Source organism: Gadus morhua, chromosome 8, assembly GCF_902167405.1.
Source record: "Gadus morhua chromosome 8, gadMor3.0, whole genome shotgun sequence".
In the NCBI taxonomy this organism is placed as follows: domain Eukaryota; kingdom Metazoa; phylum Chordata; class Actinopteri; order Gadiformes; family Gadidae; genus Gadus; species Gadus morhua.
In genome coordinates, this window is record NC_044055.1 from 730,085 (window position 1) to 754,017 (window position 23,933).

At 44.7% G+C, this 23,933-nt stretch overlaps 2 protein-coding genes across 4 annotated transcripts; both read right to left on the bottom strand.

Moving 5' to 3' along the window:
• Positions 1-1,521: 1,521 nt before the first annotated feature.
• Positions 1,522-16,590, bottom strand: LOC115548763 (C-C chemokine receptor type 3). Of its 3 annotated transcripts, none has more exons than XM_030363586.1 (4): positions 16,330-16,590; positions 6,104-6,184; positions 5,423-5,464; positions 1,522-4,766 (listed from the first exon to the last, which is right to left on the bottom strand). In XM_030363586.1, the coding sequence occupies exon 4, from the start codon at positions 4,749-4,751 to the stop codon at positions 3,669-3,671; it is 1,083 nt and encodes a 360-aa protein (XP_030219446.1). In that variant the 5' UTR covers positions 4,752-4,766; positions 5,423-5,464; positions 6,104-6,184; positions 16,330-16,590; the 3' UTR covers positions 1,522-3,668. The 3 variants fall into 3 exon arrangements, with proteins under 3 accessions (XP_030219446.1, XP_030219445.1, XP_030219447.1); XM_030363585.1 differs by lacking the exon at positions 16,330-16,590 and adding an exon at positions 11,539-11,738; XM_030363587.1 differs by lacking the exons at positions 6,104-6,184; positions 16,330-16,590 and adding an exon at positions 11,539-11,741.
• Positions 16,591-19,661: 3,071 nt separating this feature from the next.
• LOC115548755 (C-C chemokine receptor type 3-like) lies at positions 19,662-23,613 on the bottom strand. Its single transcript, XM_030363578.1, has 3 exons — positions 23,565-23,613; positions 23,009-23,050; positions 19,662-22,342 (listed from the first exon to the last, which is right to left on the bottom strand). Exon 3 carries the CDS (start codon positions 22,325-22,327, stop codon positions 21,197-21,199), a length of 1,131 nt encoding a protein of 376 aa, XP_030219438.1. The 5' UTR covers positions 22,328-22,342; positions 23,009-23,050; positions 23,565-23,613; the 3' UTR covers positions 19,662-21,196.
• Positions 23,614-23,933: the final 320 nt, after the last annotated feature.

Consider the following 23,933-nt stretch of genomic DNA (forward strand, 5'->3'; position numbering starts at 1 on the left):
GGTTGGACCCAAGAACAGCACAGACTAAGACCAGCGTTGGAACAGTTCAAGAGTTTATTGTCCAAACAGGGTCTTAAAATCCACAGAAGGTACACAAGAATAGTCCACAACCTGAGCTAGCCAAAACAGTCCGACTTTCTAGCAGAGACCTCCGGGGAGGGAATCCAAGCGAACTGGAGACAGACAAGGGGCGAGCAGGCAGAGGGGTCAGGGACAGAAGGCTGTTCGGATGGAAAGCCAGGAGCGGATCATGACAATACAGAGCTGGCAGTAGGATGGAAAGCCAGGAGCGGATCATGACAGTACAGAGCTGGCAGTAGGATGGAAAGCCAGGAGCGGATCATGACAGTACAGAGCTGGCAGTAGGATGGAAAGCCAGGAGCGTATCATGACAGCTAGTCACCTCTCGTCTGAGAACACACCTTTAGATCCTCGGGGGCCCCGATGCCCTGGCATCCCGAGTGGCCCCGGGGCCCGTCCTGGCCCGGGTGCCCTAGGGGTCCGCGCCCCCCCTCCAGGCCGGGGGCCCCCGGCGTTCCCGGGGGTCCGGCCAACCCTTCACACTGACAACCTCCGGACGGAGTGACCAGCTGGAGGAGCTGAGAGAACTGAGCTCAGCCAGCTCCTTCTTCCAATTAGCAGACACTTCACAGCCACCATGTTTCGGTAAACATTAGATAATTAGACCTTGAGAAGAGGTTTTGGTTGAGTTGTTTATACATTTATCTTTTAATCATCTGCCAAATTCGGGTTCAAATGAGAGCCTTAACCTGCAGCTGTATTGAAATCAATGCTTTGTTGTGTTTCCATGTTACTGATAAGAATCATTTGGCTTGATAAAACCTTAATTTAGCTAAACCCCCTCAGTTTGACACGGAGTTGGATAGAACACTCAGTTCCTCACCATCTTTAAATTATCTGAAATATTTCCTCATTATTTGTGCTTGTGTGCAGGGTTGCCACTTTTTAGTAATGATGCATCTCAAACACTTTTCAAGGTCAAATTCAGGGTTCATCCCAACAATAGTGGAGCGTTGCTTGTAGCACTCACCTAACTGCATGATGATGTGCAGTGGCAGCAAGTAACCTGAGCCTGAGCTTGAATCCGAGTTAGCTGAAGTCGGATTCAAGCTCCATTCTTATGTCGCCCTCTAGTGGTGGTTTGCATTCTAAGCCCGGTGAGGGAATTCTTAAATCACCACTAGAGGGCAACACAACTCCTTGAGAATTGAGCTTGAATTTGCTTGCAGTTGGACATGGCGAACACTGACGAATTCTGATCTAATTTTTCAGTGTTCATGATACTTTGCGTGGAATAGAAATTTCATTCTATAAAAAGCCATCTCCATTCATTGATTTGTAATTAAATCAGTTTGGAAAAATAAATGGGTGAGTTTTTACTAGGTTTAACCATTTTATTATAACCATAGATAAAAAAAAAAAGGGTTCTGGCACAGTTCACAATTTAGGAATATCACTCCGTCATAACACATTTGTCCAAGAGTATTTAAGAAACAAACATTAAGAAAATATTTTTCTTTATTAAAATTTGGAAAATTAACATTAAGAACATAATATTTTTTATTCACTACATTACATTCATTAGCAGATACTTTATACTTTTAACTATGAAGCTGAACCCCAAATAGTGCTTCCCGATCACACAACTTAAAAATAGGAACAAGGCAAAGCAGCCGTCGTAGCACTATTAAGAGCTACGATATAAAAAGAAGAGCTAGAGAGATTTATTTTAAACATATATATACACATATTTTAAGTGGTGGAAGAGTGACGGTAGACGGTGGAGTTGCAGTAGCTCCGGCTTCGGTAGCGCATCGACTCTACTGGCCGGGGATCGACCACTGCTGTTAGGAAGAGCAGCGCAAACCATCCAAGCGCCAGCTTTATCTTCATTTGTTACACATGTTCTACAGCTAAAATGAAATAACAGTAGAAACACAACAACGCTTACGCTACACAAAATGGTTTTACAGCATAACATTAAAAATGCAGGAATTCTAAATTCAATATCTATTATATTCTCTCTTTAGAATTATATTTCAAGCAAAAATGGTTAAAATTGGCAATGTTGTCATGACAAAGCTAGTTGACGGCCGAACAACTCCGTTATTTTACACTTCCTCTTGCGATTTTTCATCCTTCGAGAACCTAAATGTAGCTTTTCTAAATTCAATACAAACTTAGATTGTTCTCAGCCTCGTTAATATGAGCTGTTATTCTCAACCACAAACTCACTATTTGAGAAATGAAGGAGGGAAACTGTGAAAAATAATTTCCTTTAGGGGACAACTAAGACGTCTTACCCCAACGGCAGAACCGAGCACGTCGCCCTGGGCAAAGCTAAATCACACACCCACAGTGTCACCCGCGGTGTCCCCCAGGGCTCGGTGTTGGGCCCCACCCTTTTCTCCGTCTATATGCTCCCCCCGGGCAGCGTCATGAGCAGGCATGGGCTATCCTACCATTGCTATGCTGATGACACACAGCTGTACCTCAGAACCACCCCCACTCCTTCTTGCCCCCTGCCAACATCCACATTGACCACCTGCCTGGAGGAGATAAAGGCGTAGATAAAGCTCAACTTTCTTTAATTGAACAGCTCAAAGACAGAAGCCATCCTCATCAGCCCACCACATCAGCTCCGCTCCTCCCACATTACCCGCAACACTTTCTCTGGCCGAAACATCCCCCCTTCCATATCTGTCACCAACCTGGGTGTGAAAATGGACCAGCAATTGAACTAAGACACCCACATCAATCACCTCCGCAAGACCGCATTCTACCACCTCAAAAACATTGCCAAACTCCGGCCTACACTCACCCAGGCAGATGCAGAGAAGCTCGTCCACGCCTTTGTCTCCTCCAGGTCGGATTACTGCAATGCACTCCTCATCGGGATCTCTGGCAAGAGCATCCAGAAGCTCCAGCACACACAAAACAGCGCTGCCAGGATCCTGATGAGGGTACGTAAATATGAACATCACCCCCATCCTCAAATCCCTTCACTGGCTCCCTGTCGCATTCAGAATTGAATGCAAGGTCTCCCCCCTCACCCACCAGTGCAGTCCACGGACATGCCCCCCCCCCCCCCCCCCTACCTCCAGGAGCTCCTCAACCCCCAGACCACCTCCACACCCTTCCCTCTGCATCAGCATTCAGCACACACCCTCAGACCACCTAAGACCAAGCTCTGCACCATGGCCCCGCGCTGCTGCCCCCAGACTATGGAACGACCTCCCTGACCACCTGAAGGCCCCACAGACTACAGCTGCTTTTAAACAAAACCTTAAGACTTATCTTTTGAAATAACCCTTTAGCAAATTCCTCTTTGACTGTTTATGCATTATATGTTTTAACAACCCTTTTTTTTTCTTTGCTTTTTTTACTCTGTAGCACTTTGAGATTTTCGAATGTAAGTGCTCTGTATTATTATTGTTATTTATTATTAATAAACAAACTAACTGATTAAAGCGCTTTGAGTGCCTTAACAAAGAGGGCTACATAATTTAAATTGATCATTAGATATTCATTTACAAGGTGTATGCTAAATGACTACATTTAAATGTAAACTGACAAAACAATAATCATCGTTCAATTTTTTCCCATTCAATTATCAAATTAAAACAAAGTAAATTGTCTCCTAAATGTTAAAAGTCGTTTGTGTGGGACGTCCTTCGTGAGGTGGAATTGCTGCTCAGACTTGCGGGTCTGAAGTGACGTGGCAGACAAGGCATGTTCTTCGACAACAGCTTCCTGAAGTGACTCTGAAACCGCTTACCCACAAAGGAGTAGAACATGGGGCTGATGCAACAATACAAGAACGCTATGTTTCTGGTCACGTACAACGCATAGTTCAACGCCTCGACCTGATCGCACGTCCGGTTTGCATCGTCGGCTGTGGAGATCTGAATGGCCTTCAGCAGGATCACAATGTTATAGGGAGTCCAGCAAACGAAGAAGGTGAACATGATGATGAATATCAGCTTCACCGAGCGCCATTTCTCCCTCATGCGAGTGGACATGATCCGCACGGTGATGCAGGTGTAGCAGTACATCACCATGAAGAGGGGCAGCAGGAAGAAGAGGAGGAACTGCATGTAGTAGCTGACCAGATTCCGCTGTTTGACGACGTCGGCATCGTATCCTGTCTCCTCACACATCAGGCCGTGCTCGCTGTGCTTCCGCACGCCTTTGAACACCAGCTCATTTAGACTGGCCAGCACACTGATGAACCAAACGATCAAGGACGCCCCGATGGCGTACGCCCTCCTCCTGCTCTTGGCAGCGGACACCGCGTGCACCACGGCCAGGTAGCGGTCAAAGGTCATCAGGGTGAGGAAGAGGATGGAACTGTAGAAACCAATCAGATGGGCACTGCTGACCAACTTGCAAAGCACCGTGCCGAAGATCCACTCTGAGGAATGGTATTTGGCCAGGAAGGGGAAGCTGGATGCAAACAGGATGTTGGAGGTGACCAGATTGATGAGGAAGATGTTAGTGACGCTGTTGACCTTCTCAAGCTTGACGATTATGAACAAAACAAGCCAGTTGCCTAAGTAACTCAGGAGGAAGTTGATGTAGTAAAAATAAGGAATTACGGCCGAGCCAAATTCGTTGACGTTAGATGTAGAGCAGTGTTCGACAATCTCGCCAACCACGTAATATGGATCGCTTGTGTTCTCACTGTAGTTAGACAGATCAAAGAAATCGTCATCCTGCTCATCCTCCATGGTTATTGCTTAAACCTGTGGTAGATGGAAAAACACATTTATAAGTCTCATATGATTGAATGCTGTGCAAATCGATGTATTCATTTACATGGGTGATATGTATTTGAGACGGAAGGCTGTGCCCATCATGCATAATCTGCTCTGAAGTGGAGCTTCAAATGACAACACAATTAAAACACTTTTATGCTTTAATGGTCTGGAACAAATATTTTGCAGTTAAAAGAACAAAAGGGATAAAAACAATTGACAAACGATTAACATGTTTTAATATATAATAATAATATCATAGTTCTAATATAATATGAGAAATATTTGATATATTATTAATATCATATGCAAGGCAATAGCTGAGAGCTCTACAGTGACAGCTTTCAGGTATCATACTTGGTGTTTCTGTGACTGCAGAAAAATAGTAACATAACACACACTGTGAATACAATTAATGTAGGATCTTTTCTGTGCCCAAATCATGTTTCTTACTAATTATTTTACTGGTTATAAATGCAGCCTGAATTTGTCTTCTCCATTCTTTAACATAATTAGAAAAGTTAATAATTGATTAATAATAATGACATAATGCTGGAAAAGGACGGGCCACCGTCTAGTCATTTCAGTGTAAAGGAGAACTTAATTTGGCTTTTAAAAGATTCTTCTTAAACAAAATAACTCACCAATGTTGATTTCCGTTTGTGGAGGAGTGGATGAGTGAAGAGCTGTGGGTGTTTAGCATAGACATGAGGGTTAACGGGAAGGCCTTAAGAGGAACTGAGATATCCTCCCCATTTACATTACGCAGCTATAAATGGACACCTCTCGCACATACGGTGATTCTGGCACCAATACTGAACAGAAGCTTGGCCTGGACTCAATGTTTTTTCCTCTCATACAAAAAAAATGTGTTTGTTTAGCACTTCGCATACAAATAATACTACAGTTTACTGGTACATGCTGACCCCAACGTGGTAAACATAACAAGACTGTTTGGCATTACAATACATTACGATGATCATCATAATTAATAATCATAATATGGCTTGCTGGATTTAATTTAAGATGTATATCGGTAGAGTGGTAATTTTTACTAGAGGGATGCCCACATCCACAGTGGAAAATGGAACAATCTTTATAGTAGGCTATACAGCAACTCAAATATGTGACACAGCTATATAATGCTATATATGCTATCCTTGCAAAGTTTAATATTGACCTAGTTTTCTTCTTTGAGGTAATCCAATATAATACAAAGGTTTGATTCTATAAAACAATATAATCAGTAAGTCATGCAATTCTAATGATTAAAACTGTGTTGAAGCCAAATTAAAGTAAGCTCATGCATTTCAGAATATGGTCACCTTTTCATTGTTTGAAGAAGACACAGTGATCATGCATCAGTGGTACTTTGTTCAGCCAAACAGCAATACTTCACTGTTCATCTGAAGAGAGCATAAAAAAGATGATAAATGATGGGATGGAGTGGGGATCTGCAGGTAGAGGGGGCCGGCTGGATGAATTGAACATGCAGGTTGCTGATGTCCCGGGGGTGGCTGAGGTAAACGGTGCACTGGATTGGGCATGTTGCCCTCTGCGTGATTACGGGGTATTGCCAGGGAAGAGGAATATCTGATTGTGACTGAACCGATATGTGGTAAATCACATCCCAGTAGCATTGGATTTGCAAGCACAAAAGAGATTCCAACGAGCTGAATATTGGGTTTAAAAAGAGAGAGGTGGTTTAAATAGGGCAAAATGATAGAGTGATAAATACTTTCATAATCCCAGGGGGAAATTATTTTTGTCACGAACTCCAGATATACATACACAAATATTATATATACAATTTACAATTAGCAGACGCTTTTATCCAAAGCGACATACATCGGTTAATACACACATCGACACACCGACGGCAGAGTCAACCATGCAAGGTGACAGCCAGCTCGTCAGGAGCAGTTAGGGTTAGGTTTCTTGCTCAGGGACACATCAACACTCAGCTAGGAGGAGCTGGGGTTTGAACTAGCAACCTTTCGGTTACATGACAACTGCTCTACCTCCTGAACTAAGCCGACCCCGTATGCATATAATAATAATAATAATGTCGAGGGCAAGCACATTTGATCTTTGAATTCAAACATAATTTGTGTCCCAATAATAAATGGCAGTGGCATTGGCTTGAACACGGCTTGTGACGACCAACCCGGAGAGTTACGCAATAGCAGAGCATGGGGGTGATTCAACACTAATGGAGAGAGGCTGATGAGTGGGCACTTCTCTAATCTGCTCGGATGCACACACACGCACACACACACACACACACACGCACACACACACACACACACACACGCACACACACACACACACACACACACACACACACACACACACACACACACATACACATACACACACACACACACACACACACACACACACACACACACACACACACACACACACACACACACACACACCAGATGTTATCTTGATAACAGTTATAAGCTAATCATAGATTCATGCCAAAAAAATGACAAAAAAAAAAAAAGCAGAAGAAAACAATGAGGTATCAAGAATTTTAGCACCAACATGCACGACACAGAGTTTAAAGGTTCAAGAAATTAGCCCTGCTATCAGGAATGTCTCCATCAGGATTTGGTATCCACTTTATCAATATGGTATAAACACTATATGCCTCGCCTTCAGCCATGGTAATGACTGGCAACATCTGTTCCACTTTATTTCCAGTGGGCCGCAGCTCTAGGCAAGGCTGCCTTCTTTCGCCTCTATTGTTCATTTTATCTTTGGAACCTTAGGCCCAGATGGTTCGTCAGTCACCCCACACGTCTATTACGTTTCATGGAATAGACCAGTTCATCTCTCTTTATTGTGATGATGTATTACTCTATCTTGGAGATGCAATTAAGTCTACACCACATATTCAGTCTATTTTTTTTATAAATTTGCGAGTGTATCTAAGTATAAAATAAACTGGTCCAAGTCAGCTCTTCGCGTCTTTACCAATCGATATTCCAGTGGTTGACCAGTTTAAATACTTAGGTTTATCCATTTTTGCTTCAATACAAACCACGGTCTCTTTTAACTACAACTCGACCCTCAGGCAGGTGGAAGGTGATTGGTCATCCATCCCCAAATAATTTCGAGCGAGAGCTTCTATTATCAAAATGAACATCCTACTGCGGGTTAACTTCTGTAGTACAATGCTGCCCTTAGCACCCCCTGTTGGACACCGGGAGAAACTGCAAACATTTGTCTCAAGATATGTCTGGAAAGGGAAACGCCCACGGGTCAAAATGTCCATCTTGCAGCGGCATAAACTTTCTGGTGGTCTTGGGTTTCCAAATTTCCAATTTTATTTTTGGTCCTCAACCCACCGATCTCTACATACTCTACATAAATCCGACAGCACAGGTAGCCTGGCGTTCTTTAGAAGAAAATCGAGTTAAACCACATAGGCTTCAGGACTTAATTTACTCTAACATCCCTATCAAAACCAGCAAATCCAAATTTGGCTCTTTGATATCGCATTTGGTCGCCACATGGAGAACAGTGGTTTTGTTCCAGCAAGTTTTAAGCAGGCGATTGTCCAGCCACTGCTTAAAAATCATAACCTGGATGCAAAATGTCCAAGAAACTACCGTCCCATCTCAAAATTACCTTTTATTTCAAAAATCCTGGAAAAGGTTGTTTTATCACAACTATTGGCCTTTTTAAACCATGGCGAGATTTTGAAACCCTTCCAATCAGGTTTTAGATCACGTCACAGCACTGAGACAGCCTTGCTGAAAGTAACGAATGACCTAGACTCTGGAAAAATGCCATTTTGATCTTACTAGACCTCAGTGCCGCCTTCGACACTGTCAACCACAACACTCTCTTGTCGCACCTAGAGTAGAGTAAAAGTTTGGATGCGTAATAACTTCCTCCAAATTAATAATGACAAAACGGAATTCATTATTTTTGGCCCTTCCAAATCTAAAGCCCCTCGCGCGGCCGACTTAGGTATTCTCTCCCCCTACGTCAAACCCCACTCCAGAAACCTGGCTGTCATCTTTGATTCAAATTTCTGCTTTGACAAGCAAATTGCTGCTGTAGTCAACAGCAGTTTTTACCAGCTCAGAGTCATTGCCAAGATGAAACCCCATTTATCAATTCACAATCTGGAAATAGTAATACATGCCTTCATCACATCACGGCTGGATTACTGCAACTCCCTTTACCTAGGACTCCCTCAATCACTCCTCTCTCGCCTTCAGTTGGTCCAGAGCTCCGCAGCAAGGCTGCTGACTGGATCCAGAAAGCGGGATCATATAACCCCCATCCTAGCATCCCTCCACTGGTTGCCCATCCAGCACAGAATTCATTTTAAAACCGTACTTATGTTTTTTAAAGCCCTAAATGGCCTGGCCCCGCCCTACATCACAGAGCTCATCCACCACCACTCTGCACCCCGGTCCCTTAGATCAGGTAGCTTGGGTCTCCTACACGTTCCACGCACTAGGTTGAAACAGAGGGGTCACAGGGCTTTTGCTGTGGCTGCCCCTAGGCCTGTCACGATAACAAATTTTTCTGGGCGATTAATTGCCCCAGAAATTATTGCGATAAGCGATCATATTGCCGTTTTTCAACTAATATAATGATAAAGTACACCCTTTCGAAGATCAATAAACTTTTATTTTTAAAGAACACTGGAACTGGACTTCTGGAAGACATTTAGAATATCCAGAATAAATTAACAAAACAAACAAAAACAATCTATTATTAACAAAAAATGCTCTTGAATAAAAACGAAACATCAAATAAAAAGGATGTAAACAAGATTGCGCTTCAAAAAATAATAAACACGTGTACCGCCAGGGCTCCGCCTCCCACGCAGACCATGCAACAAGTGACATTTGACGAGGGGGTTTACTCGTTGTGCCCTGTAATTATGAGCCGGAGCCCGATTTCAACCCGACATTTGTTAGTTAGGCCTACCCTGCTAAATATATATAATATATATAAATATTTGTAATGCATAGGACGCCGGTCACTATCGGGAAAATAAGCCCCGACAGGGCGAACAGGACACCAACGCGCAGCGGAGGTGTCTTGCTTCGCCCTGAAGGGGCTTATTTTCGATAATGACCAGCGACGTCGTATACATTATCCCGCTTATTACAAGGCTACTTGCCAAGACGAAAAAATAACTTCACATGGTGTGTCTTTTTACAATTTATTCGTTACCAGCATTCGTAGTGTTGATCAGCAGAGAAATAGTCCGCCAAAGACGTTGACGTTGCTTAGCAACCGAAGACACTGGGGTTGACAAGTTACCGGACTACTATCTATGCAAGTGAACGGAGCGTTCCACGGCATTGAGGAGACCCGTGTAATAAAGGCCTATAATATTTCTGTTTATGGCATCGATTTCTTCTCAGATTAGGACAATAAAGCAATGATTTAAAAAAAAGAGTGCGAATGGAAATTATTGCGGCCGGCAAAACATTATCGCTCATTTAAATTTATCGCGCAATTAATTGATTTATTGCATATCGCGACAGGCCTAGCTGCCCCCGGCCTTTGGAACGAGCTGCCGCCTGCAGTCAGAAACGCTCCTTCCATCAACATTTTTAAATCTAGGCTCAAAACACACCTTTTCTCCCTGGCCTTTTACTTACTTTACTTACTTACTGTCAGTCTGTCACTCTGTCTGTCTGTTAATCTGTCCGTCTGCCATCGCTCTCTCCCTCTCTCTCTCTCCCCCACCCATCTCTCTCTTTCTCTATCTCTCTCTCTCTCCCTCCCCCCCCTCTCTCTCTTCCCCTCTCTCTCTCTCTCTCTCTCTCTCTCTCTCTCTCTCTCTCTCTCTCTCTCTCTCTCTCTCTCTCTCTCTCTCTCTCTCTCTCTCTCTCTTTATCCAGGGTATTCCACCAGTGTTGTACTGGTGGTGTTCCAACACCAACAGTGGCTGTTGTTGCCCTGCCCCCAGTCTTAGCTTAGTGTTGGTAGCGTATCTTCATTCTGCTGTACTGGTCATCGCACAGCGAGACTTGATCCCCCGCTCAGGGGCCGGTCAGCCCTAGGGCAGCGCCCAGGGACCAACTCCAGGTCTAGTGCCAGTGCCACCGCCACTGCTCAAGGGCGCTGGCAGTGGTATAAACCTCATGAGTATGTCTTTGGTAGCATGTTAATAGTGTGTTTGTAGCATGTTAGAAACGTGTTTATAACACATTGGAAGCGTGTGTGTAGTGTTCTGTAGCCTGTTGGTAGCATGTTAGCAGTGTGTTTGGAGCAGGTATGGTATTATGTTTGTCCCACATTTATTTGTTAGTAACGTGTTGTTGGTACGGTGTACATGGAGTGAGAGGCTCACAGCCAACAGCTGCTGGGGGAGCTGGGACGGTGGTCTAACAAGCCACTGTTGGAATAGAAACATTGTGGCTCCCCTGGCATTAGAAAGTGTGTTTGTGATTGTTTATTTACGTGTGCGGTGTATTGTGGCTACTGGCTACACTAACCTCACACATGCACGAGAATATGTCTTGTATTCTATTTTTACCGTGGTATATAAATGTAAACCCTTAAACACAGTTTGACCTTTTATTCAAAGTGGTGATTCTTCAATTTGACCTTCATTGTTTTAAGTTGACCCAGACCACAGAACGGCTCTTATTCGCTGCAGGGTCTACCAGGGTTTCCAACAACAATGAATGTTGAAAGACATATTGCACGTGGCCGAACAACCTCCAAGCTCACTGTTTAGACATCTCAATAACTAAAATCATGCTCCTACCTTTCCACCCTTTATAATCCCGTTCAGGAGCTGCTGACTCCGTCTCCTCTTCACACCTTGGCCGGGGTGCTGCCTGTGTGTTTGGAGGTGTGTGTGTGTGTGTGTTTTGAGTGTGTGTGTGTGTCTGGTGTGTGTTGTTGTGTGTGCACCAGGACCCAGCACCAGACACTGGCCTCAGCCCTGTTGGTCTGTCAGTCTGTCACAGGAGGGAGGAGCTACGAGGGTGTGGAGGGAAAAGGCTGAGACCGATGCCAAAGTGAAGCCCTGCCAAGACGTGTGTGTGTGTGTGTGTGTGTGTGTGTGTGTGTGTGTGTGTGTGTGTGTGTGTGTGTGTGTGTGTGTGTGTGTGTGTGTGTGTGTGTGTGTGTGTGTGTGTGTGTGTGTGTGTGTGTGTGTGCGTGCGCAGCAGTGTACTGTTAGCAGATCAGTAGATAATGAACCAACACACAAACTAACTTTTAATTGTACCCATGGCTGGAAGATATATTTACTGTTGTGCAAGGTTTTCATTTCCCCCTTGGCTAGTTACCCCAACCCTACTGTGTGTGTGTGTGTGTGTGTGTGTGTGGGTTAGTTAGTGGCTAGTTACCCCAACCCTACTGTGTGTGTGTGTGTGTGTGTGTGTGTGTGTGTGTGTGTGTGTGTGTGGGTTAGTTAGTGGCTAGTTACCCCAACCCTACTGTGTGTGTGTGTGTGTGTGTGTTTGTGGGTTAGTTAGTGGCTAGTTACCCCAACCCTACTGTGTGTGTGTGTGTTTGTGGGTTAGTTAGTGGCTAGTTACCCCAACCCTACTGTGTGTGTGTGTGTGTGTGTGTGTTTGTGGGTTAGTTAGTGGCTAGTTACCCCAACCCTACTGTGTGTGTGTGTGTGTGTGTGGGTTAGTTAGTGGCTAGTTACCCCAACCCTACTTCTCCGCCTCAGTTTCCACCTCACTTCCTTCCTCTGACCGTTCCAAAGCAAACATAAGACGGTAACAAAATGAATACATGCATTGCATGAGCACCCATTGCATTGGGTGCTCTTTTGCAATGTAACGCAATGACAGTTCGGATCCTTACAATCGATCTGTTCCTGCGACCACCACCTCCACCACCACCACCACCACCACCACCTCCACCATCACCACCACCTCCACCACCACCACCACCACCACCTCCACCACCACCACCATCACCACCTCCACCACCACCACCACCTCCACCATCACCACCACCTCCACCACCACCACCACCACCACCACCTCCACCATCACCACCACCACCTCCACCATCACCACCACCACCTCCACCATCACCACCACCACCTCCAGGTGAAGACACAACTGCATCCCTTCGGCCTCCCCTTGATCCTACACCTCCGTATTTTGTTTTTGCGTGTTCAGAAGTGAGTTTCCCAGACCCAACACAACTCGCACATGTGTGGGCTAGCAGCCCGCCAGCGAGCGATGGAGGGGACGAAACAACACTGCTGGGGGCGGGGGGGGGGGGGCACTTAGGGCATAAAGGACATTTAAATAAACTGTGGCTTTTCTTAGGTTAAAGTGTTTACCCTGAAAAAGCAATTACATTGCTACATTGTCTGTGGATTAAGCGTCAAATTCGAACTCTGTGTTTCGCATATTTTTGCAAGATTGTTTGCAGCGCTTTGAACATTCTCCCTTCCTAGGGAACAGAAATAGGTTGACATATTATTCTTTCTCTTCAACTTCCGTGTGACACTTCTGTGACTACTTAGGGGCTAAAAAGCCATTAGCACTCACTGGCAAACGAGAAGACACCATCATTGTACAAAATGGAGGGATGGTCCCCAGTAATAACGCCGGAGGGCTGGTATGATGAGAGCCCGTTCCCTCTCCTCTGTCCTGGTGACAGGGCTCATCGTTAAGCCTAAACGCGCCCGCTAACTGGACTGCAGAGGGGGTCACTCCGGCGTACGAATGTCTCCATTTGCCGGGCTGGATTGATGAGAGGTGTTGCTCTTCGTGGCCCCACTTCCACGGCCCAGGGAAGTCAGTGGTTGTTCGCTGTATCTCGAGTTTTACCTTCTTCTTATTGACTTAGTTCTTCTAACTTTAGTGACGTGTAAACCACCACGTATGTAAAGGTGCTGCACACACTGTCTCAAAGCAATGAGTTCCCTTGCGCGATTTTCCTCACTTTTGGAGAGTTTTTCAGTTCCCCCGTGCGTTTATGTTGGTTCTGAGACCCAGACATCCTCGGGTCTGAACCAGGGTGCTGCTGCAGTACATCGAAAATGTACTGCAAAGTATAAAAGTATACTTTATTATCTCAGAGTTGGGAAATTTGTGTGGTCAAAAGTGCAGCACATTTAAGACACACACACAACAACAACATTTAAGAAATAAATAGTTCAGTGAATCAGTAGCAGGCCTTAAAACAACATTCCAAAATTAGTTTAAAAATAGTAAAAGAAAAACACAGTGTTCATGATCTTGACCTGTGTCTTTCATTAAAAAGTCTAAAGGTACGGCCACACCAACCGCGTTGCTCGCGTTAGGGGCGTTGAAAATCGGCATTTTTGCATAGGGAACCATTGGTCTGGGCGCGGTACACGCGTTGAAGCGTTGAAGCGTTGCGTTGGGGGCGTTGGGCGCGGCAGTTGCGCGTAATTACGCACGTAAACGCAGTAATGGTGCGGCCACACCAACCGTGTTGCTCGCGTTGGATAACGCAAGTAACGCGCCTAACCTGACGCTTGATCAGTGTGTGGTCGTTCAACGCTTCCAACGCGTCAACGCGCCAACGCAGCTCGATGAGTCCATGTACATGCAAGTGAACGGAGCGTTCCCTCTTCGTCATAACTATCAAACCAAACATCCTTCACATTCACCGAGCGAACCTTATGAAAGTAAAATGCACATTTCTCGCTAAAAATGTTTCCATAAACGCATTTAATGGCGTAACTATGTTACTATTTCCACCCAGAATAAAGAAAGATGTCGGCCGTATGCTTCTGTGCAAGCTCACTACTCTCTGCCAGTGACGTCGGGTCAAGCTCCACGCTGATTGGCTACCGCGGCTAAGCGTCACGCGTTGGAGCGTTGAAAGTTCAATTTTCTGAACTCCGGGCGTTTTATGTTGGGCGCGTTACTGCGTTTACGTGCTTAATTACGTGCAACTGCCGCGCCCAACGCCCCCAACGCAACGCTTCAACGCTTCAACACGTTTACCGCGCCTAGACCAATGGTTCCCTATGCAAAAATGCCGATTTTCAACGCCCCTAACGCGAGCAACGCAGTTGGTGTGGCCGTACCTTAAAGCGCCCAACGCACCAACGCACCATTCCCAGCAGGAAGGAGCAGGAGGCTGCGTTGGGGCGTACGTGCTGGGCTGTTGCTTCAAGGCCCGAGTTGGAGGACGCCTTACCCGAGTCGGCAGTCGAGCTGCTCAACCCCATAGCTTTTTGGCCGGAGAGCTACATGCCACTGCCACCGGACTTTGGTGACCGGCCTAAGCCTCCGCGCTTTACTTCACACGCTCCACGCTTTGGCATAAATAAAGTGCTGTTTACCCTAACCGTCTTCATCGGGGTCCTACCTGCTTGCCTGCCACCCACTAACCCTAACAGATGTACAGTACGGCTCTGCCTGGCCTCAGGGTGGGGCGAGGCTCAGTAACCCCGAACACCCGAAACACACGCTAAAGTATTCTCTATGGCTTTGCGCCGCATTTGTCAAAGGAACACATTTCCATTGCCATCCGGCTGTCGTCGCTGGCGTACCTTGCCTAAGGTACATACGCATGAAGGAACAATGGCTTTAAAGTGATTTGCTAAACCAAATACACCCCGGTACCCCTCCCTCTCTCTATCTCTCGGGTCTCTCTCTATCTTCCTCACTCAATCTCAGCCTCGGTCTTCGCTCGTTCTCCCACACTTTTCCCCCCCTCGCCGACACGTGTATAAGCGTCTGGGTGCACGTGTACGGCGTGCTTGCTCATCCCTGCTCCCCGGGACTAATGGCTTTAAGTGAAAAAGATCTATGGGGAGTGAGGAGGTGGGGGGTCTCAGCTGCTGTCTGATGAGCAGAAATTACGTGTCTAATGGAATGAAATAGTTGTGCAAATTGGAGAATCGAGATTCTCCCTCTCTCTCAATGCCCTGCTCTCTCGCTATCACTCTCTCTCTCTCTCTCTCTCTCTCTCTCTCTCTCTCTCTCTCTCTGTCTATGTCTTTAACGAGGCTCTCTGTCTCTCTCTCTCTCACTCTCTCTCTCTTTCTCTCTGTCTCTCTCTCCCTCTCTCTCTCTCTCCCCCTCTCTATCTCTCTCTCCCCCTCTCTTTCTCTCTCTCTCTCTCTCTCTCTCTCTCTCTCTCTCTCTCTCTCTCTCTCTCTCTCTGTCTCTGTCTCTGTCTCTGTCTATGTCTTTAACTAGGCTCTCTCTCTCTCTGACTGTCTCTCTCTCTCCCCCCCTCTCTCTCTCTCTCTCTCTCTCTCTCTCTCTCTCTCTCTCTCTCTCTCTCTCTCTCTCTCTCTCTCTCTCTCTCTCTCTCTCTCTCTCCCCCTCTCTGTCTTTGTCTCTGTCTCTGTCTGTCTTTAACTAGGCTCTCTCTGTCTTTCTGTCTCTCTCTCTCTCTCTCTCTCTCTCTCTCTCTCTCTCTCTCTCTCTCTCTCTCTCTCTCTCTCTCTCTCTCTCTCTCGTGCTCATTCTCTCTCTCTCTCTCTCTCTCTCTCTCTCTCTCTCTCTCTCTCTCGTGCTCTCTCTCTCTCTCTCTCTCTCTGTCCCTCTCTCTCGCTGTTGTTTGGACCATAGGTATGGAGTGCATGGTCTACCTTGGTTTGCCGCCTCTCCTAATTGCCTGTACCATTCCGGTGTCTTATTTCTCCGTGGTCACCGGCCGTCGCTTACTGCCTTCAAACAGTCGCTCGCGCGCAAGGGTGCCGGCGCCATGGAAACGAGCGACACAGGAGCCTTGGCGGCGGGCGGATGTCCTGAAAAATGAAGTCAAATAGAAAATCATTCCTCGTTGACCGCCCCCTCCCGCCGTGTTGGGGGAGAGTACATCCGGGCAGAGGAATGTGCCTGCTTTACTCCCTCCAGACTGAGAATGAAGTAGAACACTGTTGCTACAGGGAGGAGACGACAGAGGAAGAGGAGGAGGAGGGGATACATCTGTTGGGGATAAAAATGATGTAAGAGGGCCCAGTTGAAACCTTCAAGAGCCAACCCTCCACAGGTCACAGATTGTAAACACGTGTTTATGTGTGTGTGTGTGTGTGTGTGTGTGTGTGTGTGTGTGTGTGTGTGGTGTGTGTGTGTGTGTGTGTGTGTGTGTGCTTTGACCGTTTCCGAGAATCTTCACTGACCCATGCCAAACAGCTATCTCGCACACAAAAACAAACACACACACCAAAAGAACTCTAACACAGACTCTTCACAGATCTGTGTGTGTTGAAAACATTGTATTATCACGCAGATATTCACTTTATGCCCAAGGATGGCCGACAGATGCTTTTAACTAACTTTAACTAACTAAAATAATCTCCTTGATTCGGCGAGAGAGAGTGAGAGAGAGAAATTGGAGAGAGAAACTAGAGAGAGAAACTAGATAGAGAAACTAGAGAGAGAAACTAGAGAGAGAGAGAGAGAGAGAGGGAAACTGGAGAGAGAGAAACTGGAGAGGGAGAGATAAAGAAAGAGACAGAGGAACTGGAGAGAGAGAGGGAGAGGGAGATTTTTAAAAAGACTTTATTCACCGTTTCTTTCTTGAACAATTAACCTTTTAACACAGACAACGAAGACTTTAGACAGCAATAAATAACTAAATAAACACACTCATTAAAACGCAGTTAACAAAACACATTGAGAGTGGAAAGTTTAAAGTGACTCATTCAAGCTGACGCTATGAGAGACAGCAGGCACACTGCTTTTTATACCCTCTGCATCTTCAACATTGCTCAGCTCTTTTGCTAGTCTATGTCCAATTTTTTTCATTCTGTAATACTCCTTCTCAGTGAAGCCTCCCTCCCCTCTGATGTTCATTTGAGATTTTACAGATAGCAACAGCATTTTTTTGTTTTGGACATTCTTCATATTTTTAGTTTTTTTGTAACACCTGTATACTATGTACTGAGTACATCCCATCCCGCTGTGAAGCAGAAGCCAGTGGTGAGTCAGTGAGGGGCTGGCAGTCAGTTACACAGTCCTCCATCTCCTCCTCCTCCTCCTCCTCCTCACTAGACTCTGTCTCTTCACCACTAGACTCTGTCTGCACCTCCTTCTCCTCCCTATCTGCTGTTTTCTTGGCTTTAGAGCCACAGGTTTCACTGGCCTGTTTCCTTTTAAGAAGGGGAGCCTTACACCTACTGTCTCCCTCCTCCATCAACCCACCCTCACTGTCACTCTGCTCTACTGCAGCAGAGCTGGGCCCAGCCTCTACACTCTTTGCTGGTTCTGTAATAATATTGTCCCCATTCTCCTGAACAACGTCACTCTTTTTTTCAATGTCAACACATACTAGAAAAAAACTTTCAGGATTTTTAAGAACCTGCTTTCCAATTTCAACATTTTCATCATCATGAGTTGCCTTATTTGGATTTTCCCCACACTGCTTTGCAGTTACAACATTTTCTTCTGTGATCTCAATGCTTGCAGCCCGCTGTTTTACAGCGTCCACATCTTTGGAGGAGCCTGCTGTCGCCTCAGCAGGCTCAGCCCAATTTTCGAGGGCTTTTCCGGGCAAGCTCTGACTAAATGCCCTTCTTTCCCGCAGCCAAAACACTTTAGAGTTCCAGAGTTTACAAACACAGCATAGTCAAAGTCGTCCACCCTTAATTGAAAAACTAAACTCAGTTCACTGTCCTTCTTGTTCAGAATCATGTGCACTTGCCGTCTACGTGACACTACATGCCGCAGCAGGGGAGACTTGCATCCCGACGGCAGCTTCCTGATTGCAGACACTATTTTCCCGTGCCTCGATAGTTCCCGAACCAGAACCTCGTCTCCGGTGAACGGAGGGATGTTAGAGATAGCAATCCTCGCTGCCGGCGTTGTAAGCGGAGACACGGACACAAACAAATCCTTCACAACGATCCCAGATTCCACCACTTGGTTTGCCTTGGCCACGCTGTCCACAAAAATAACGACCCCTCCGTTCATCCGGGCCGCGGACCTGATGCTGCTGTGCCCGACAACGTCTGCCACTGCCAGACTGCAGTCCTCCACTGAACATGGGAAGGTGGTGGATATCTTGAAGCCATGCTTGCGGCTGAGCTCCCCGAACGGCCGGACGGACGGAGAGAGGGACAGAGAGAGAGAGAGAGAGAGGGAGAAATAGAAAGAGCCTTAACCTGCAGCTGTATTGAATGCAATGCTTTGTTGTGTTTCCATGTTACTGATGAGAATCATTTGGCTTGATAAAACCTTAATTTCGCTAAACCCCCTCAGTTTGACACGGAGTTGGATGGACCACTCAGTTCCTCCCCATCTTTAAATGATCTGAAATATTTCCTCATTATGTGTGCTTGTGTGCAGGGTTGCCACTTTTTAGTAATGATACATCGCAAACATTTTTCAATGACAAATTCAGGGTTCATTCCAAGTTCCAACAATAGTGGAGCGTTGCTTGTAGCACTCACCTAACAACATGATGATGTGCAGTGGCAGCAAGTAACCTTTACCTGAGCTTCAATCCGTGCTAGCTGAAGTCGGATTCAATCTCGATTCTTATGTCGCCCTCTAGTGGTGGTTTTCATTCAAAGCCCGGTGAGGGAATTCTCAAATCACCACTAGAGGGCGACACAACTCCTTTAGCATTGAGCTTGAATTCGCTTGGAATTGAACATAGGGAATTCTGACAAATTCTGATCTATTTTTTCAGTGTTCATGATACTTTGCGTGGAATAGCAATTTCATTCTATGAAAAGCCATCTCCATTCATTGATTGTAATCAAATCAGTTTGGAAAAATAAATTGGTGAGTTTTTTACTAGGTTTAACCACAATGTTGGCCTTTGCTGCAAATTATCTTTTATAATAACCATATATATATAAAAAAAAAAGGGTTCTGGCACAGTTCACAATTTAGAAATATCACTCTGTAATAACACATTTGTCCAAGAGTATTTAAGAAACAAACATTAAGAAAATAATATTTTTTAAGAAAATTAACATTAAGAAAATAATGTTTTTTATTCACTACATTACATTTATTTGCAGAAACTTTATACTTTCAACTATGAAGCTGAACCCCAAATATTGCTTCCCGATCACACATCTTAAAAATCGGAACTAAGCAAAGCAGCCGTCGGAGCACTATTAAGAGCTATGATATAAAAGAAGAGCTGGAGATTATTTAAACATATCTATCAACATGTATTTTAAGTGGTGGAAGAGTGACGGTAGACGGTGGAGTTGCGGTAGCTCGGCCTTCGGTAGCGCATCGACTCTACTGGCCGGGGATCGACCACTGCTGTTAGGAAGAGCAGCACAAACCATCCAAACCACAGCTTCATCTCTACTGGCCGGGGATCGACCACTGCTGTTAGGAAGAGCAGCACGAACCATCCAAACCACAGCTTCATCTCTACTGGCCGGGGATCGTCCACTGCTGTTAGGAAGAGCAGCACAAACCATCCAAACCACAGCTTCATCTCTACTGGCCGGGGATCGACCACTGCTGTTAGGAAGAGCAGCGCAAACCATCCAAACCACAGCTTCATCTTCATGTGTTACACATTCCACAACTAAAATGAAATAACAGTAGAAACACAACCACGCTTATGCTACACAAAATGGTTTTACAACATAACAGTAAAAATGCAGAAATTCTAAATTCAATATATACTATATTCTCTCTTTATAATTATATTTCAAGCAAAAGTGGTTCAAATTGGCAATGTTGTCATGACAAAGCTAGTTGACGGCCGAACAACTCCGTTATTTTACACTTCCTCTTGCGATTTTTCATCCTTCGAGAACCTAAATGTAGCTATTCTAAATTCAATACAAACTTAGATTGTTCTCAGCCTCGTTAACATGAGCTGTTATTCTCAACCACAAACTAACTATTTGAGAAATGACGGAGGGAAACTGTGAAAAATAATTTCCTTACAACTAAAATGAAATAACAGTAGAAATACAACAACGCTAATGCTACACAAAATGGTTTTACAACATAACAGTTAAAATGCAGAAATTCTAAATTCAAATTCTATCATATTCTCTCTTTAGAATTAGATTTCACACAAAACTGGAAAAAATTGCTAATGTTGTCATGACAAAGCTAGTTCACGGCCTTGGCAGAACAACTCTATTTTACACTTCCTCTTGCGACTCTTCATCCTCCTAAATGTAACTTCTCTAAAATCAATACAAACTTAGATTGTTCTCAGCCTCGTTAATATGAGGTGTTATTCTCAACCACAAACTCACTATTTGGGAAATGACGGAAGGAAAGTGTGAAAAATAATTTCCCTAAGGGGACCACTAATAAACTAACTAACTGATTAAAGCGCTTTGAGTGTCTTAAAAAAGAGTGCTACATAATTGCAATTAATTATTAGATATTCATCTACAAGGTATATGCTAAATGACTACATTTAAACGTAAAACTGACAAAACAATAAACATCATCAAATTTAATTATCCATTTTCCCATCCAATTATCCAATTTCAAACAAAGTACATTGTCTCCCAAGCGTTAAAAGTCGTTTGTGTGGGATGTCCTTTGTGCGGTGGACTTGCTGCTCAGACTAGCGGGTCTGAGTTGACGTGCCAGACAAGGCATGTTCTTCAACAACAGCTTCCTGAAGTGATTCTGAAACCGCTTACCCACAAAGGAGTAGAACATGGGGCTGATGCAACAATACAAGAACGCTATGTCTCTGGTCACGTACAACACATAGTTCAACGCCTCGACCTGATCGCACTTCCGGTTTGCATCGTCGGCTGTGGAGATCTGAATGGCCTTCAGCAGGATCACGATGTTATAGGGAGTCCAGCAAACGAAGAAGGTGAACATGATGATGAATATCAGCTTCACCGAGCGCCATTTCTCCCTCATGCGAGTGGACATGATCCGCACGGTGATGCAGGTGTAGCAGTACATCACCATGAAGAGGGGCAGCAGGAAGAAGAGGAGGAACTGCATGTAGTAGCTGACCAGATTCCACTGTTCGACGACGTCGGCGTGGTATCCTGTCGCCTCACACATCAGGCCGTGCTCGCTGTGCTTCCGCACGCCTTTGAACACCAGCTCATTGAGACTGGCCAGCACACTGATGAACCAAACGATCAAGGACGCCCCGATGGCGTACGCCCTCCTCCTGCTCTTGGCAGCGGACACCGCGTGCACCACGGCCAGGTAGCGGTCAAAGGTCATCAGGGTGAGGAAGAGGATGGAACTGTAGAAACCAATCAAATGGGCACTGCTGACCAACTTGCAAAGCACCGTGCCGAAGATCCACTCGGAGGAATGGTATTTGGCCAGGAAGGGGAAGCTGGATGCAAACAGGATGTTGGAGGTGACCAGATTGATGAGGAAGATGTTGGTGACGCTGTTGACCTTCTCAAGCTTGACGATGATGAACAAAACAAGCCAGTTGCCCAAGTAACTCAGGAGGAAGTTGATGTAGTAGAAATAAGGAATGATGGCCGAGCCCAATTGGTTGACGTTTGATGCAGAGCAGAGTTCGACGGGCGTTTCATCCACGTAATCTGGAACGCTTGTGTTCTCACTATTGTTAGCCATATCCAAGACGTACGATGGATAGCTGGTGTTGTCGCTGATGTTAAACAGATCCAAGGAATGGTCATGCTGCTCATCCTCCATGGTTATTGCTTAAACCTGTGGTAGATGGAAAAGCGTATTAATAAGTCTCATATGATTGAATATTGTGCAAATCAATGTCTTCATCTACATGGGTGATATGTATTTGAGACGGAAGGCTGTGCCCATCATGCATAAGCTGCTCTGAAGTGGAGCTTCAAATGACAACAGAATTAAAACGCTTTTATACTTAAAAGGTCTGGATCAAATATTTTGCAGTTAAAAGAACAAAAGGGATAAAAACACTTGACAAATGATCAACATTTAATAAATATTATAATAATATCATAGTACTAAAATAATATGAGAAATATTTAATATATTATTAATATAATAAGCAAGACAATAGCTGAGAGCGCTACAGTGACAGCTTTGAGGTATCGACCATAGTGTTTCTGTCACTGCAGGAATATAGTTATAACACACACTGTGCATAACACTGTACAAATAAAAGTAGGATCTTTTCTATGCCCAAATCATCTTTCTTACTCATTATTTTACTGGTTGTAATTGCAGCTTGAGTTTGTCTTCTCCATTCTTTAACATAAATACAAATGCTTATAATTGATTGATAACAATAATGACCTATTGCTGGAGGTGGACGGGCCAACGTCTAGTCATTTCAGTGTAAAGGGAGAACTTAATTTGGCATTTAAAAGATTCTTCTTAAACACAATAACTCACCAATGTTGATTTCCGTATGTGGGGGAGTGGATGAGTGAAGAGCTGTGGGTGTTTAGCATAGACATGAGGGTTAAGGGGAAGGCCTTAAGAGGAACTGAGATATCCTCCCCATTTACATTACGCAGCTATAAATGGACACCTCTCGCACATACGGTGATTCTGGCACCAATACTGAACAGAAGCTTGGCCTGGACTCAATGTTTTTTATACTCATACCTTACAAAGTCAAATATTGATGATGACGTAATATACAGGATAGTTTGTTTAGCACTTTAGATACAGATACTACAGTTTACTGGTACAGGCTGACCCCAACGTGGTAAACATAACAAGACTGTTTGGCATTACAATACATTATTATGATTATCATAATTAATAATCATAACATGGCTTGCTGGATTTAGTTTAAGATGTATATCAAAATGAGTCTGGTAATTTTAACTAGAGGAATACCCACATCCACAGTGAAAATGGAACAATCTTTATAGTAGGCTATACAGCAACTCAAATATGTGACACAACTTTATGTGCTATCCCTACACAGTTTAATACTGACCTTGTTTGCCTGGTTTTATTTTTTTGAGGTAATCCAATATAATCCAATGGTTTGAATCTATAAAACAATATTATCAGTAAGTACTCAAGTACACATTTCTTCATGGGAAAAACAGCCAACAGAGGAACAATCAGTTGTTAAATCGACTGTAAGCAAAGCAAAAAACTCAAAACAAAAGCATGATAATATAATGCCTTTGATCTCTTGGAGAGGGGATGTCCACACCGTGTCACCTGAGGAACGGGTAAAGGATAAAGTAATGTTGGATGTCACACACAGACAGGTGACTGGGATTGTCTTTAACAGGTTCACCCTTGAGTTGGGTCGCTCTTCTCCAGTGTAAGAGTTCCAGAGGATGTTATCATCGTC